We start from the raw sequence: 18,271 nt of genomic DNA on the forward strand, positions 1-18,271 counted from the left end.
TTTCTGGCCGAACCTACTGTCACGTCGGCCATCCTTATCCAGATAATAGTGAGATGTGAATGTGTGGAGAGAGCTCCACGTCACAGACTTGCATATCTCCTCCACAGGAACTGCTCGCAAGTTGGCCACCGAAGTTGCTATGGCTCTGAAAGAATGAGCCTTGATGCAGTCCCACCTGGGCATAACAGAAGGAGATGCAATCTGCTAGCCAATTGGATAGTGCCTGTTTGACAACAGCAACTCCCAACCTATTGCTATCAAAAGAAATAAAAAGTTGGGTGGACTGTCTATGGGCTTCTTCTGCTCCAGATAGAAGGCTATGGATCACTTGCAGTCCAAACTGTGCAGTGCTCGTTCACCTTGGTGTGAATGGGGCCTGGGAAAGAAAGTTGGCAGGACAATACACTGGTTAAGATGAAGTCTGTCACCACCTTAGGCAGGAACTTAGGGTGTATGCACAAGACTACCCTGTCATGATAAAGTTTAGTATAAGATGGATATGTCACTAAGGCTGGAGCTCATGACCCACCGCGCTGAAGTAACCGCCGCCAAAAATATGACCTTCCAGGTCAAGTACTTCAGGTCACAGGTATGCTGCAGCTCAAAAGCAGCTTTCATCAGCTGAACTAGTACTACGTTGAGGTCCCAAAACACAGCGAGAGGCCTTAGGGGAGGTTTCAACTGAAGCAGGCCCCACATAAAACGTACAATTATAGGTGTACAGAGATGAGCATACCATCTACACCATTGTAGTATGCGCCAATTGCACTCAGATAGACCCTAACGAAGTTGGTTTTTAAGCCAGTCTCCGATAGGTGTAGAAGGTAATCAAGCAGTTTTTGTGTGGGGCAGGAGAACAGATCCAGGGCCTTCTGCTCACACCACATAGAAAACTTCCTCCACTTCAGTCCACAGGACTTTCTAGAGGAAGGCTTTCTAGAAGCCACTAGGACTTAGACCCATCCTCTGAGAGATCGAGTGGTTGCAGAATTAACTTCTCAACATCCAGGCTGGGAGGTTGGGATGCGGCAACCTCCCTCGATCCTGCGTGATGAGAACCGGAGAAGTCTCCAGACTGATCGTTTTCTGGATGGATAACTCCCGTAGGAGTGGAAACCAGACCTGTCTCAGCCAATGAGAGTCTATGAGGATCATAGTCCCTCCGTCCTCGTGAACCTTCAAGAGAATGTTTGCCAGCAAAGTAATGGGAAGATATGCGCATAGAAGGCCCTTGCCCCAGTGACAGGCAAGGGCATCAGAGGCTGGTTTGCCATCCACAGGGAGCAGAACCGATTTACCTTCCTGTTCCCAGAGGGACGCAAACAGATCTATGTCTGGGCTCCCACAGAGGCGGAAGATCTGATTTGCCACCTCCTGGTTCAGGGACCATTCGTAAGGTCTGAAGGCATGACCAAAGACTGTCCACCAACACGTTCTCCATACCTGCCAGATACATTGCCCTGAGCACCATCCTGTGGGACAGGGCCCATGACCAAATCTGGACCACTTCTTGACACAGGATGTACGATCCCATACCTCTCTGATGGTTGACATACCACATTGCTACCTGGTTGTCTGTTTGGATCAGGACAACTTTGTTGGACAGCCGATCTCTGAAAGCCATAGTGCGAACCTGATCACCCGGAGCTCAAAGCAGTTGATCTAGCAAAAGCTTTTCTGAGCAAACCAGAGGCCCTGGGTGTGCAGCCCCTCTATATGAGCTCCCCAGCCCAGGGTGGATGCTGATTCTATGGTTAGGATAATTTGTGCAGGATGACTCCGGAGAGAGACCCCCATTCCAGTTTGGAGAGTATCCACCACCAAGACAAAGTCCTGGAGAGACTGGGTAACTCACATGCAAGCCTTGAGGCTCTGCATGGCCTAGAGCCACTGTGACCATTGGGTTCTGCGCATGTGTAAACGTTCCAAGGGTGTGACATGAACGGTTGTGGCCAAGGATGACACCTGTTGACTCTGTTGAATCTCTGCCACAGTGGTCGTCATGGCGACGGCTCTCTGGCTGGGCAGAAAGGCCTTGGCCTGAGCCGTGTCTAGCAGGGCTCCTATAAAGTACAACTGAAATGGGACTTCAGGTAGTTGATGACAAATCCTAGTGACTCCAACACCCAGATGGTCAAGCTCATGGACCGAATGGCCCCTACCTGAGATGTGCTCATGACTAGCCAATTGTCCAGAAAGGGGAAGACATGCACTCCCAGCCTGCAAAGGTGCGCCGCCACCACGGCTAGGAATTTTGTGAGGACACATGAGGCTGATGCTACCCCAAATGGCAACACACTGAACTGGAAGTGCTGTTTCCCCACCACAAATCGGAGATACTTCCTGTGACTTGGGAAGATGTCAACATGGGTGTATGCATCCTTTAGATCGAAGGAACATAGCCAGTCTCCACCTTGTAGAAGGGGCATCAAGGAGCCCAGAGAAACCATTCTGACTTTTCTTTTTTTTTTTTTTTAGAAATGTTATCAAGGCCCTTAGGTCTAGGATGGGATGGATGAGTCCTCTTGTTCTCTTTGGAATCAGGAAATACCTGGAGTAGAATCCCCACCTTCTCTGCCTTTGTGGAACAGGCTCGACTGCCCTGGCCGTTAAAAGGGCAGAGAGATCCACAAGCAGAACTTCCTGATGCACTACCAGCCCCCAAAACGGGAAACAGAGAGCAATTTGATGGGATGTAATTGATACCCCTGATGGACAGAACCCACTGGTGCAAGGATATACTGGGACACCGGTCCGTGAAGAACCGCAGCCCCAGCATCTCGGGTACAGGCAACTGGCTATGCTTCCTCCGATCCAGTCAAAACCCCATCCCAGGAGATAACTGAGGCGCCAGCTATGGCAGGGAACTCTCTGCAACCTGGGGAGCTAATATGCTGCTGAGGGGAGCGAGGGGGCGGAGGATACTACCTCATCTGGTGATAGACTTCCTCTGCCCCTGCTTCGCCAACCTCCTGGAGGAGGACGACGGATCCGGAGTGCCAGAGGAGAGTTGTTGGAGGGTTTCATGTTGGTCCCTCAACAGGGTGAGAGACAGTGGCCTAATCTCCAACGAGATTCTTCCCGGTACAGGGCACATCTGCGAGCCTCTCCTGAACCGCTGGATGAAGATCAGAGGCTCGCAGCCATAACTGCTGGCGCCAATTCCCACTGCAGAGACCCTCGCTGCCATTTCAAAAACAAAGTCAGCCAGCCAGGCCTAGTGTTTGTCGCACGCCAAGCCTTTCTGCACCAATGACTGGAGGAAGTCCTGCTGCTGCCGAGACAGCTTCTTGGCTATCTCCTGCACCTGCTTCCAGAGGTCCCATGAGTATTGGCTCATGTAGAGCTGGTAGGAAGAGATGCGAGCAATAAGCATAGCTGTCTGGAACACTTTCCTCCCAAAAATGTCTAATGCCCTGTGGTCCTTCCCCAGGGTGCAGAGGAATGGGTCAGAGTGCATTTGGCCCTTTTGAGGGCGTATTTGACAACCACTGTTAAGCACCATGCTATTTTTTATGGATGCTTATGTCCAGGGATACAAGAACACTTAGATTTTTATTGAAAGCATTTTTTATTGAACAATATTGAACAATATAAGTATTCTTGGGAGATGCTGATGCCATTTCTCTTACAAACTGTCCACCAGCATCTCATCGTATACAGGAAGGGATCCTTCTTTTATAGATAACATTCAATATTGAACAAGGGTAGAAGATTCTAGAGAGTTGCATGACTGCCCAAAGAATCATTTACATAGGTTGTCGTGTCAACAGCACGATGTGACTATTCCTGAACTGCCCTGATTAGTTTTCCCAGGTGGGGCCCATTTACCATCACTCTTTGGATAGTCTTTTGTTCTGTTAGAATCTTGCTGGTCAAGGTAATTAACATCTGTGGCTGTGTTTATAGATACTCCTGAGAATAGTGCCTGGAGCTCCCGCCGTTGGTTTCTTCTTTGTATGACCCTATGAATAGGCATCATCTTGGAGCCAGCTTGACTGCCTGTCCAGCTGTATTCTGCAAGTCATTCTCAGCAAATCACTTTGAGGTCACATAGGCTGAGAGCAGACGGTAGCCTTGGAAGCCTGACATCCCTTCTTAGGACCGCTCCACAGCACAAAAAGTATTAGTCATCTCCAAATATCATAGAAGTACCTGGCGAACATCTAGTCTCCTCAATTCCTGAGCTTGCGGAAAAGTCCGATCCAAATCCGGAAAAGCAGGCAACTCCACTGATTGGTTCACGTGAAATGCCGAGTCCACCTTAGGTAGAAAGGAGGGTACCGTTCTCAGCGAAACCCCCGAATCCGAGATCCGCAAGAACGGTTCTCTGCAGGACAACACTTGAATCTCCAATATACGCCTAGCCGAGCAGACTGCCATGAGGAACACCGCTTTGAGTGTTAGATCCTTCAATGTCGCACGCTTGAGTGATTCAAATGGAGGGCCACAGAGTCCACGGAGAACCAAATTTAAACTCCACGACGGACAGATGGCCCGCACCGAGCCACATCAGGATGACCTGCAAGAGACGTACCATCGACTTTTCCTCACAAACAGCCCAAAGCTACTACCTGAATACGAAGCGAGCTGAATGCCAGGCTCTTTTTTAAGCCTTTCTGCAAGAACGCTAGAATGTGCACCATAGTGGCCTGGCGCAGGGACACCTTGAATCAAAAACCTTCCATACTCGAACATAAGTAAGAGAGGTAGATGTTTTTCGGGCACACAGTAGAGTCAAGATAACCGCATCCGGATATCCTTTCTTTCTCAGCTGCTGCCTCTCATAAGCCAAGCCGCTAGACAAAAGCGGGCTGCCTGTTCGAAAAATACTAGACCCTGCCGTAGCAGATTCGGAAGGTGACCGAGACGCAAGGGGTCTTCGACCGCTAAGTTGATCAGGTCTGCGAACCACGGCCTCCGTGGCCACTCTGGAGCTACAAGAATCACTGGACCCTGGTGGGACTCTATTCTTCTCAAGACCTTTTCCACCAGCGGCCAAGGAGGAAACACGTAGAGCAGTATGTTGCGGGGCCACGGAAGGACCAAGGCATCCACCCCTTCCGCCCCGTGTTCCCTCCTGCGGTTGAAGAAACGAGCCGCCTTTGCGTTCTGTCAAGTAGCCATCAGATCTAGTCAGAGTACCCCCACCGACAAATCAGGAGTCGCATCGCCACCTCGGACAGCTCCCGGTGACTGAGAAAATCTGCCTGAACGTTGTCTACTCCTGCTATGTGAGATGCCGCCAACCGAACCAGATGGCGTTCCGCCCAGGCCAACCACCTGTTCACCTCTGTGGCGACTGGACGACTCTTTGTTCCACCTTGTCTGTTGATGTACGCCACCGTCGTCGCATTGTCGGAGAGAACTCTCACCGAGCGATGCCGAGCAAGCGGGAGAAAGGTGCGTAATGCTAGGCGAATCGCTCTAGTCTCCAAGCGATTGATGGACCATTTGGATTGCTGAAGTGTCCATTTCCCCTGAGCCGACCGCAACTGACAGACTGCTCCCCAACCGGACAGACTGGCATCCGTTGTTACAATCACCCACTGGGGATTCTCTAGGTCCATCCCCTTCAGTAAGTGATCGGGAACCAACCACCATGAGAGACTCGTCCTGGCGGGATCCAGGAGGGGCAAAGGCAAATGGAACTCCTCTGACTTGGGATCCCAGCGGGAAAGCAATACCCTCTGTAACGGTCTCATATGAGCAAACGCCATAGATCCGAGAACTTGTAAATAGTCCCATAACTTGGGTAAAGGGAGAGCCAAAAGACGGCGCACCTAAAACATCAGCTTGAGCATTCTGTCCTGTGGGAGAAAAACCTTGCCCACCGCAGTGTCGAAATGGGCTCCCAGGAATTGTAATCCATGGGAAGGCACCAATTGTCTCTTTGCGAAATTGACTACTCATCCAAGAGAGCGAAGACTATGCAAGACCGTCTGAACTGCCACCTTGCAAAGATCCTCCAACTTCACCCGAATGAGCCAGTCGTCCAAGTATGGGTGAACCAGTATTCCCTCCCGCCGGAGGGCTGCTGCCACTACCACCATTACCTTGGTAAAAACGCGAGGAGCTGTTGCTAAGCTGAACGGGAGTGCCCGAAACTGGTAATGCTCGCCCAATATCAAACCGCAGAAAGCTCTGATGACACTCTTGGATTTCGATGTGTAGGTAAGCTTCCGTCAGATCCAAAGAAACCAAAAATTCGCCTTTGTGGACGGCCGCAATGACGGATCTCAATGTCTCCATGCGAAAACGAGGAACCCGAAGTGCTCTGTTGACCTTCTTTAAATCCAATATTGGACGGAAGGAGCCCTCCTTCTTGGGTACCATGAAGTAAATGGAATATTGTCCAGTTTGACGTTTGTTCAGCGGGGCCGGATCAATCCCTCCCAAATCCTTCAAGCAAACCAAGGTCTGGAGTACCAGCTGTTGCTTTGTCTGGGACCCGCAAGGAGACACCAAAAACAGATCTCGTAGTGGGTGGGTAAAATCCAAAGCGTAACCGCGTTCTATGATGTTTAGAACCCACTGATCCGACGAGATCTTGACCCATTCCTCACGAAACAGAGAGAGACGTCCGCCGATCTCCGGAACGGAGGAATGGGCCAGCGCACCTTCATTGGGCAACCTTGCTTGTAGCGAAACCTTGGGAGTTTCCATCATGCGGAGTTTGTCTGCCGCAAAATGAATGTGTCCAAGCCTGGGACTGCGAGGACGCCTGCCTCGGAGCAAAGAACAGAACCCTACCCGTCCGAAAATGATGTTGACCCTGAAAGCGCCCTCTAAACAACCCAAAGGGACGGGAAGAGCGGGGCTTGTCCTCCGGGAGCTTGTATCCCTTATTATCCCCCAAGTCTTTGACAAGTTGCTCCAGCTCATCACCGAATAACGACTTTCCTTTAAATGGGAAGGAACCCAGCTGTGACTCTGACGAGACGTCAGCTGACCAGTTGCAGAGCCAAAGAAGCCTCCTAGCAGAAACTGCCAAGGCCATCGTGTGCGAGGAGGTACGAAGGAGATCATATAAGGCATCAGCGATATAAGCAACGGCCAACTCCAGACGATTCACCTGATCAGCCTCCTCAGGGGGGAGCTCCTGAGTTGTGAGCAACTGCTGCACCCACCTAAGAGTAGCCCTCTGCATTAGACTACTACAGATGGCCGCCCTGACAGCGAACGCCAAAACCTCAAAAATTCTTTTGAGAAGAACCTCCAGCTTCCTATCCTGGAGGTCCTTGAGAGCTGCGCCTCCTATCACGGGAATGGTTGTGCGCTTAGCAATCGCCGAGATGGCCGCATCCACTTTAGGAACCTTAAGCAAATCCAAGGACTCTATCGGAAGCGCATAAAATTTTTCCATGGCTCTACTAACTTTCAGGCTAGCCTCCAGCACCTCCCATTCCCGAGTCAGTAGTTGCAGGAGCTTCAGGTGAAAGGGGAAAATTGTAAGTGGGTCCCTCAAACCTGACAGAACAGGGTCCCCCAAGGAAGGTTCCGCCACCGGCTGCGGAGCCTGAATATCAAGCTCTTGTAGAATATGAGGAATTAGAGGATTCAGCTCCTCCCTGCGAAAATAACCAGAGCACCTGAAGGTTATCCCCTTCAACTGGAGTGGACTTATCATTATCGCCCGTGCCCGCGTGGAAGGGTCTCGAGGCGCGGGGACTAGAGGAACAGCTGCCGGTACCACTGTGACCGTGGATGGCGGAGGTATAGGAGCTGTAGGAACTTGCCAGTCTGCAGGTCTAGGGACCTTTGCTGGTGGAAATGGCTGCAAATCCAAATCTGCCTCTGCTTCCATATAGGCTTTATGCAGCAGCAAAACAAACTGAAGAAAAAGGATGCTGTCTCTTTAAGAACCTCCCCGGAGGCACGGCAGGAGAAGGGGGGGAATAGGAGGATCTTCAAAATCTACATGTAGGGGTCTTACGGGGCTTAAATCGGGAGGAGACAGGGGGAGTGGAAGATCCCCTCCTCTAGAGCTGCATCGGAGCCCGAAGCACCTAAGATGGCTGTCGTTCCCGCACTTATCGGGGATGGGGCAGGTCGCTGGAGAGAAGCTGGCTGCCTTCTACCGAAGCCGCGCAAATGCGGTACAGACATTCTTTTGCCTGATACAGGCAATTGAGAAGGCCCTTCTCCCCTTGGGAGGCAGCGGTGACAGAGGCCCTCACGGGAGAGCCGCGTTACCGACTCTCCAGAAGCAGCACACTTCGATCCCCTCGGTATGGCCGCACAAAATAGCTGAGCAATCAAGTAAGTGTGCCTCCGGAGCCCCGGGCACTTAAGACAGGCTTTTTTTGGTTTTTTTTTTTTACAATGGAGCAGATTAAACCAGGGGACTGCGCCTCCCTCGATAGTAACAGTATATAGCTCCCTTCAGAGGAAGGGAACTTCTCTGGAATCATAGGGGGTTGGGACCGGCCCATTGGTAAATCCCTCTAACCGGGTATCACTTAGGTCCTCCGGGTACCGCGGCTGGCGGGCACCAAACCCTGCCTGCTTACAAGAGGGGAGAAGGATCTGTACTCTCTTTATGTTTTTTGGTTTTTTTTTTTAACCAATTATGAAAAGCTGATCTAGTCAAAGGTAAACATGGATAAAAAGAACCTCTTTCCAATAGAAATAAACCCCAAAATTTGGAAAAGATCAGGACCGCAGGTTATGTCTTCCTTCATCTGCTGGAGTCAGAGAAATACTGGGGGACAGCAGGTGGCACACTGGGTTATCGGAGGGTGCCTTCAGCTTTTTTCTCTGACTCCATCTGCTGGAAGGGAGACACAACCCAGCGGTCTGGACGGATTCTGGTACATACAGGGAATGGACATTTATTTCTTTATTCATTTTTAACACATATCTTTGTGCACACTTTTACATAACCAAAGTGAAAAAAGAAGGACACAAAAACGATAACGATGGTGACAGGCAACAATGACAGGCGGACACCATGGGGGAGGTTGAGGTTGAAGCGAAAGAAATCTTATGCAAAAAACGCCAAGAAACCTAGTTGAGGAGGCTACAGGAGTCACGGAGACTGACCTGGCATCTGTGGAACGCAAGAAACCCCCAAAAAATCAGGGAAACAAGGGTTCCAACAAGTTTTAGGAACAAAAGCTAAAAGCTTACTCACATTACGATGCAAAAGCTCCGTGGAAAAAAACCAGAATGATGAGGTAACTCAATAGTAGGAAATATACAGCAAAGGTTTTAAAAAATTATTTTCTTTCCCAAGGCATTTGTGGCCATTTACTATTGTCTTGAAGATGAAAAGGAGGGTGTCTATACATTTTTTCAGTGCTATATCCTCTAATGTTAAGAGCTATATTGCATTTTTTGCAGGACAAAGCCCGGCTGGAAAAAAAGCCATTCTGACTCCCTTTCTTTAGAAATGTATTTGTAATCTTCAAACAGGAGTACAGACCTTATCTAGTGACTGGGAGAGACATACCTTCTTCTGGACTTTTTTGCCTGAATCTGGGTCTTTCTCCACCTTCTCCACTTCAGTTATGAAATAGTCATCAAGGCTCAGTACTCGCGGAGCTGGGCCCCCACATTCAACCTCTTTATCCTGCCAATGACAAGATCAAAGAGCTCAGCTATAAAGCAGGCAGAGCAGCAGAGTGGAAACCAAGTTTTAACTGCCAGTGAATGGAGAATTGAGTTGCTTATCTGTAATAGATGTTCCCCATAGACAGCAAAATAATTAATCACACAAGCTGGTGTCATAATCCAATGTAGCCAATGTACAGTGTTTCTTCCAACGCTGTAGAAAAAGCTTTGCAGACTTTACTTGATTTATGTGGGACTTCCTACCCTACCACTATTGCTCAGGACATTTCTCAGTCATATATAAAAGCTTAAAAAGTCAACTCCAAAACGGCAGGAAGGAATGTGCGGCTGAGTATTCCTTCCTATGGAGAACACCCATTACAAGTAACCAACTTTGTTTTCCCCATCACCTACTGTTGTGTCATAAGTCAGCATCTACAAAATAATGGAAAGTAAATGTGTGGACAAAAGTCCATACTGCAGCCAACCTTGGATGGGAATCCAATGCAGTCCCTGGCTCTGATATTATCAGTCTTGACATGCTCCTTTCTAGAGTAAGTCACACTTAGGCATAACAGAAGAAGATGCATTATTCTGCCCAATTAGAAATGGCCATGTTTGGTTACAGCAATTCCAGGTCTGTTTAGGCCTGGTTTAAGTCAAATGATTAAAAACATTGTAAAATTAAGTGTCGTCCCTAGCGCCTCCTTATTAGTGCAGGCCCTAATTTAAATAAAGAATCACGCGCCCAGGAGAGGTGCCTGGGCGCACGTTGGGAGAGTGGGCACTCGCCTCAGAGCACTGGCTCTCCCGCGGAGTTTTTTGAACCTATCAGGAAAATTTTACTGGCCACCACATTTCTGAAAGCCTTTAGTGCATTCAATACAGCCTGAAATTCTAGAGAATTGATGTGACCTTGTGTATAAACCGCCACCCCCCAGCTCAGTGTGGAGGCATTTGTTTTTAGAACAATTTAGTGTGAAAGAATTTGAAAGGGTAAACACCAGGACAGATTGGCATGGGTGACTTACCAACACAGGGAGTCTTGGAACTTTAATGATCACAGAAAGCCATATAGAGATATTATAGAAACATGCACATAACATATACCTACCGTATTTTTCACTCCATAACATAAGACGCACTTTTTTTCACCCAAAAGTGGGGTGAAAATGTCTGTGCGTCTTATGGAGCGAATGTAGCGTCTTCTCCCTCTCGCGCGCCGTCCCCCTCCTCCTCCTCCTCCCAACTCAGCCCAATCAGTATGGTGGCGCAGGTCAAATGTATCATCTTCTGCAGGCAGAGCTTGAGCTCCCTGCCGGTCTGCTGTTCCCGGGGTGCATCTTACTGTGAAGCTCGGCATGGCGCAGGTCGAACATCAGCTGTTTGAACCATGGGCCCCTCCAGTTCAAACAGTTCCCTGCTGGTCTGCTGTTCCCAGGGTGCCGCCGACCTTCACAGTAAGATCACGCCGGGAACAGCAGACCGGCAGGGAATTGGAGAGGCCTCCATAGCGCACGCGGTTCAAACAGCTGATGTTTGACCTGCACCACACCAAGCTTTGCTGTAAAATGCACCCCGAGAACAGCAGACAGGCAGGGAGCTCAAGTTCTCCTGGCAGAAGACGATACATGTCATCAAAGTTTATGGTTAGTACAGGCCATTTCCTTCTCATTTGTTTAGATATATTAGAAAATCATGAGGGTAATAATATACTGCCTGGAATAGAGGACACATGATACAAACCTTTACTTTTTTAGTTCATGGTATAGTTCAGTGATTCATGATAAAATGTTTCTTGCATATGGAAGCAATGTGGATTTTCAGAACTGATTAGCAGTTTTTGATAGCTGAAATTAATGAAAAGCATACCAGGCCACCAGGAGGGAGCTCCTTACAGAGCCCGTCATGGGGACAGAATTTTTTTTTTCTTATTTTCCTCCTCTAAATCCTAGGTGCGTCTTATGGTCAGGTGCGTCTTATGGAGCGAAAAATACGGTATATCTATATTAACAGTAGCATTGCTAACCTTGGTGGATGTAGGGATTATTACAAACCTATTTGTACATATTTATAGTCTGCATATTCCTAAAAACAATTTAGTTCAAAGCAAATTACAAGTAATATTCATAATAGAAATATAAAAAGAAAAAGTCACATTAAAATGTAAAAATATACAATTATAAAACGTACAAGGCAAGCACCAATTTATTTAAAAGCTTCATGAAAATAAAATGTTTTAATTTTCTTACTACAAAGTTTAATATCCTTTTCCTCTCGCACTTCCTTTCCTCTGGAAGTGCATTCCACAAAACTGGCCCTGAGCAGGAAAAGGGCAATGCACGTGAAACTTGCAATTTTAATTGGAACAATGAAAATATAACAAGTAATTGAGACCTTGAAGAACGTAATATGTCTGAGTGGAACACGGTTTCCGCAACTTGGTTTTAAAAAAAAGAGACTGGGGTCTAGATTTTGGAAGAAAAAGTTTAAGATGGCAAAGTCTGACATGGTCACTAAGAGAGGTAGTGGATGGAATCACCATAGCAGAGTTGGAGGGCAGTGGAGGAAAAAAGGTTGAGAGACAGGAGAGAGAGGGGAATTGATGTTGTGTTCCATATAGGAGTCTATATGGTGAATGAATCTTAACTGAGCAGATTAGCTGGACGATTTTGGTCTTTATCTGCACTAGGAGCTGCCCTGTGACAAAGGTACACTCCTTTAGTCCTCAAGTGGCAGTGTGTCCACTGTAAATGTCTCATATGAAGATGTGCCAAGGGCATGACAATCTGTTGCGGCCAGATGATCTAATATCCAAGTTGCAGTCTGCTGGCTCTGAAGGATTCCCAGTACCATAATAAACTATGGATATTAATTTGATGATCTTAATGACAGAAAGACTTTTGCCTGACTCATATTTAACAGAGACCCGATGAAATCTAGTTGAGGTGACAGATTCAGATTGAATTTGGGATAGTTTACGAGAAATCCTAGCAACTGCAACACCTGTGGTTTTTGTTACCCTGATGGCACTGGAGTGGAAATGCTTTCTCATAGCTCAGATAAACCAAGAAGGTTTTATCTTACTGCATTGTTTTGTTTACTTTTGCTGTACATCACTTTGGAAAGGCTTATTTTAAGTTTTGGAAGACAACTGATAAATGAAATAAATAAAACTGTAAAATCTGTTAGTATACTATTTCCTTGCTACTACTGTTCATCATTTATAAAGCAGCACTGTACAGCCACACACTAAGTTACAAAAGCTCTTGCCAGAATATGTTGACTCTAGCTTTGGTAATGAGTTTAGCAATAAAAATGAAACAAAAACATGACGTTAAAAGACCATACAGCCTATCTAGTTAGCCCATAAATGTGTTAGATTGTTCATGGTTTGAGCTTATTGTGTTGGATGGAGTTCCTGAATTAAATGACCAATTGAAATCTACATAGCTCACTAGATCCTGCTCCCTTTTGGATTATCCATAGTATGCCAACTTGTCATGATTCGTGCTGCTCTGAAGAACCTTGACAGGCTGTACGTCTTCACCTTGCGACATGGGTGGTTCTCCCTAAGTTTGCTTCTCTTGAACTTTACCAGGTAATCCTTGCTGTTTCAAAGTCCCTGTGGTTCTATTGTCAAATTCCCTAGCTATGAACACCCTGATGCTGCTGTAGATCCAAGATGTTCTAAAATCAGTGCAGTGGTAAAGGCCTTCTTTAGCTACTCAAAAGCTGATTGTTGGTCTATAATTCACCTGAAAGCAGACCGCCTTCTTGAGCACTATTATTTTGAAGAACCCCAAGTGATGGTAAAATTTTGCTAATCCTAAGAAATGCTGGATTTCCTTGATGTTCCTGAATGTAGGCCATTACGCTGTCCTCCTTTGGATCTGTCTGAATTCCATCAGGTGAGATTATGCAGCCCAGGAACTCCAAGGTTCGTCTATCAAACTAGCATTTTTTCACTTTAACATACAGCTTATTCTCTTGAAGAGAATCTAGGACCTGGTAGAATTTTCTCTGATTAGTCTTAAATGTGCTATTTGCTAACTTCATGGAGTGCCCCCTAGTCCTTCTATTATCTGAAAGTGTAAATAACTGATTCACATCTACTTGTTTCAAGACCTCTCATGATTTTAAACACCTCTATCATATCCCCCCTCAGCCGTCTCTTCTCCAAGCTGAACAGCCCTAACCTCTTCAGCCTTTCCTCATAGGGGAGCTGTTCCATCCTCTTTATCATTTTGGTTGCCCTTCTCTGTACCAACTATATCTTTTTTGAGATGCGGTGACCAGAAATGTACACAGTACTTAAGGTTCAGTCTCCCATAGAGCGAGGGGGGATATGATAGAGGTTTTTAAGATCATGAGAAGTCTTGAACAAGTAGATGTGAATCGGTTATTTACAATTTCGAATAATAGAAGGACTAGGGGGCATTCCATGAAGTTAGCAAGTAGCACATTTAAGACTAATCGGAGAAAATTCTTTTTCACTCAACTCACAATAAAGCTCTGGAATTTGTTGCCAGAGGATGTGGTTAGTGCAGTTAGTGTAGCTGGGTTCAAAAAAGGTTTGGATAAGTTCTTGGAGGAGAAGTCCATTAACGGCTATTAATCAAGTTTACTTAGGGAATAGCCACTGCTATTAATTGCATCAGTAGCATCGGATCTTCTTAGCATTTGGGTAATTGCCAGGTTCTTGCGGCTTGGTTTGGCCTCTGTTGGAAACAGGATGCTGGGCTTGATGGACCCTTGGTCTGACCCAGCATGCCAATTTCTTATTTTGCTGGCTAACTTCTCCAATTCGCTTCCGAACAAGAGAGATCCTTTAAAGAGCATTCTTGTGGGATTTGCTTTAGATGTCGCATCAGCAGACCAATTCCGTAGCCATAGTTGTCTTCTGGCCGCCACTACCGAGGCTACGCCTCTGGCTGAGGTATGTACCTGGTCTGAGCTTGCATCCGTCAGGAAGGCTGCTGCAAGTTCCATCGTCTCACCGGTATACGTTCTGGAGTTATTTGCCTCTCTTGAAAGAAGCAAGCAGGAATGTGCCAGCAGTGCGCAGCAGAAAGCAGTCTGCAGTGTCATTGCTGTTGCATCGAAGGCCTGCTTAAGGACGGATTCCAATCATCTATACAGCCCTACAAGTCCATGTCCCATAAAGGAACCTTCATTCAGCTAACAAGGCACTACTAACAATCCCTACAGTAAAATCGGCAAAACTAACCCAAGTAAGAGAAAGGGCCTTAATCCCTGGCTGGACCCTTTCTATGGAACACATTGCCCACTGAACTCAGATTACAGAGTGATATCAAATCCTTTAAGAAAACCTTGAAGACATGGCTCTATAAACAAGCCTTTCCAAAAGAAACAAGGGGGTAGAGAGTGAGTGAGAGAACGAAAAATACAGAAAAGCGCAACTGAGAACAAATGGCATTACAATATTACAAAGACATAATACAGTTAAGATGAAGACCAAAATAGAAATATCTCAATAACTTTCCTGGACTAATCCACCACTACCCAAAATTTTGACTTTATTAATGATATTGTAACCGTTTGTAACTGGCACCTGTTAAATGTACGATAAACTACCTATATATACCTTATTTTGTGCCTATTTGTGAACCGTTGCGATGGTACATGACTTAGCGACAGTATAGAAAAGGTTTTAAATAAATAAATCTATCCCAAGTATCCTTCAATGCAGCCCCTCCCTCAATGGGAATCATTCGCTTTGAGGTGGCACAGATCATGGCGTCCACTTTCAGGAAACGCAGGCGTTCTCCTTGGTCGCTGGTTCTAGGGGTATAGGGCTTCTAAGGCCCAACCCCCTTGGAAGCTGGCCTCCGGGGCATCCCACTCCAGGTCACTCAGTTCCTGGATGGCTTCCATCATTCAGAAGTAGCATGAGGCTTTACAAGGGACACCAGGATGGGGTTCTTCTTTGGTTCCGCCATTGGGTCCGTGCCTGGAATACCAAGAGTCTGGGAAGCAAGGGCTGGGAGTTCATCCTTTTGGAAGAAGCAAAGCACGGTTCGGTATCAGGCCTGGAGGGATTTCTCCTTCTTGCAGGGAGTCGCTATCATTATCTGAGGTGTCTGGGTCCCTGTCAGGGAAATTCTTGGTTAGGCGAGAACAAATAAAAGAGGTGGAGGACTAATGCTAATTGAAAAAAAAATTAAATGTAAACTAATCCCGATAACACCAAGAAACCACGAAATTGTTCTTTTTGAAACTAACAACATACAAGTATGCCTGATATACTGCCCACCAAGCCTACTAGAATTAAACATCTCCCCACTAATTGAATTCCTAACAATACACTTAAATACTTCAAAACCCACCATTTACTAGGAGACTTTAACCTTCACATGGACGCAAATCCCTTATCCAACACTAATGGATATTATGACGGCGCTAGGATTCACGCTAACTACGGACCAAGCCACTCACAAAGCAGGACACTCTCTCAATTTATCAACCACAGCCACTTAGAACACATTAAAACTGACTACACACAAAACTTGGCTTTCTACAAAAGCCTTCACTTAAAGGTCTCTCCCTCTGGGATTGATTCACGCATTTCTTACCCCATTACACCAGATGTCTGATGCCGTATACATAGATTTCCTGTTAGCAGTACTTTAATTTGCACTCATGCTTATTAAGTCGGTCGTAACTCCGAGTTTGTTGTCCGCTATTTGTTATTTATAATAATTTCATAATTTTAAATTTTGCTGTTATTTTTATTTGTAATATTTTAAATTTTAAGTCTTCCTCAGCTTTATCTATAAGTTCTCACGAAGTTAGACCTGTTATTTGCACCCTCTTACTCAATGTAATTATCTTGTTTCTCAATTTTCCTGATCAATGTAATTTTTCTAATTTTCTAATTTTCATGTTCGATGTAATTTCCAACTTTGGTTCTATGTAAACAGACGTGATATGTACCAGTACATGAACATCGGTATATAAAAGCTCTTAAATAAATAAATAAATAAATACACACATATCCCTTGGTCAGACCACTTCTTCATACAATCCACTATCAAATATACTAAACTACAAACGACACAAAAAAAAGAACCCATTGAATTTAAATATCGCCCACTATATAACATAGAAGCCCTGAAAGACAAATTAGAAGTAAAACTAACGGAAATGGATTACACAAACTGCTGTTCTGCGATAACAGCATGGAAACAACCAAAAATTTAGCTGATGAAATAAATCCAATAAAATGTATTAGCATCAAGGAACCCAAACAAACAAACCCCTGGCATAATGAAAAGATAAAGGAGGTCTAAAGAAATCTGAGGAAAAAAGAAAAATAATGGAGAAAAAATAAAACAGAAAACCTAACTAAATACAGAAAGCACCTAGCCTTCTATAAACAAGCAATTCTCAATGCAAAGAAACAATATTACAGCACTAAAATAGAGAAGTTTGCAAATAGCCCAAGAACCGTATTATGATGGCACATGCTTGTAATCTATAACACTTGGAATTTACATAAGAACATAAGAAAATGCCATACTGGGTCAGACCAAGGGTCCATCAAGCCCAGCATCCTGTTTCCAACAGTGGCCAATCCAGGCATAAGAACCTGGCAAGTACCCGAAAACTAAGTCTATTCCATGTAACCATTGCTAATGGCAGTGGCTATTCTCTAAGTGAACTTAATAGCAGGTAATGGACTTCTCCTCCAAGAACTTATCCAATCCTTTTTTAAACACAGCTATACTAACTGCACGAACCACATTCTCTGGCAACAAATTCCAGAGTTTAATTGTGCGTTGAGTAAAAAAGAACTTTCTCCGATTAGTTTTAAATGTGCCCCATGCTAACTTCATGGAGTGCCCCCTAGTCTTTCTACTATCCGAAAGAGTAAATAACCGATTCACATCTACCCGTTCTAGACCTCTCATGATTTTAAACACCTCTATCATATCCCCCCTCAGTCGTCTCTTCTCCAAGCTGAAAAGTCCTAACCTCTTTAGTCTTTCCTCATAGGGGAGCTGTTCCATTCCCCTTATCATTTTGGTAGCCCTTCTCTGTACCTTCTCCATCGCAATTATATCTTTTTTGAGATGCGGCGACCAGAATTGTACACAATATTCAAGGTGCGGTCTCACCATGGAGCGATACAGAGGCATTATGACATTTTCCGTTTTATTCATCATTCCTTTTCTAATAATTCCCAACATTCTGTTTGCTTTTTTGACTGCCGCAGTACACTGCACCGACGATTTCAATGTGTTATCCACTATGACACCTAGATCTCTTTCTTGGGTTGTAGCACCTAATATGGAACCCAACATTGTGTAATTATAGCATGGGTTATTTTTCCCTATATGCATCACCTTGCACTTATCCACATTAAATTTCATCTGCCATTAGGATGCCCAATTTTCCAGCCTCACAAGGTCTTCCTGCAATTTATCACAATCTGCTTGTGATTTAACTACTCTGAACAATTTTGTGTCATCTGCAAATTTGATTATATCACTCGTCGTATTTCTTTCCAGATCATTTATAAATATATTGAATAGTAAGGGTCCCAATACAGATCCCTGAGGCACTCCACTGTCCACTCCCTTCCACTGAGAAAATTGCCCATTCAATCCTACTCTCTGTTTCCTGTCTTTTAGCCAGTTTGCAATCCACGAAAGGACATCGCCACCTATCCCATGACTTTTTACTTTTCCTA

General features: G+C 45.6%; 1 protein-coding gene across 3 annotated transcripts in view; it reads right to left on the reverse strand.

The window, feature by feature from the left end:
- The window catches only part of YLPM1 (YLP motif containing 1), a 443,744-nt gene that overhangs the window by 136,801 nt on the left and 288,672 nt on the right, over positions 1-18,271 (reverse strand). For 2 of the 3 annotated variants that reach the window (XR_003856278.1, XM_029598421.1), the window contains exon 13: positions 9,455-9,574. Coding sequence is in view for 1 of the 3 variants with exons in the window: in XM_029598421.1 (XP_029454281.1) it covers positions 9,455-9,574 (120 nt within the window). In the remaining 2 variants the exon portion in view is untranslated. Of the gene's footprint in view, positions 1-9,452; positions 9,575-18,271 lie in introns of those variants that run through there. The other variant, XM_029598422.1, reaches the window with a different exon arrangement.

Source organism: Rhinatrema bivittatum, chromosome 4 (genome assembly GCF_901001135.1).
Source record: "Rhinatrema bivittatum chromosome 4, aRhiBiv1.1, whole genome shotgun sequence".
In the NCBI taxonomy this organism is placed as follows: Eukaryota; Metazoa; Chordata; class Amphibia; order Gymnophiona; family Rhinatrematidae; genus Rhinatrema; species Rhinatrema bivittatum.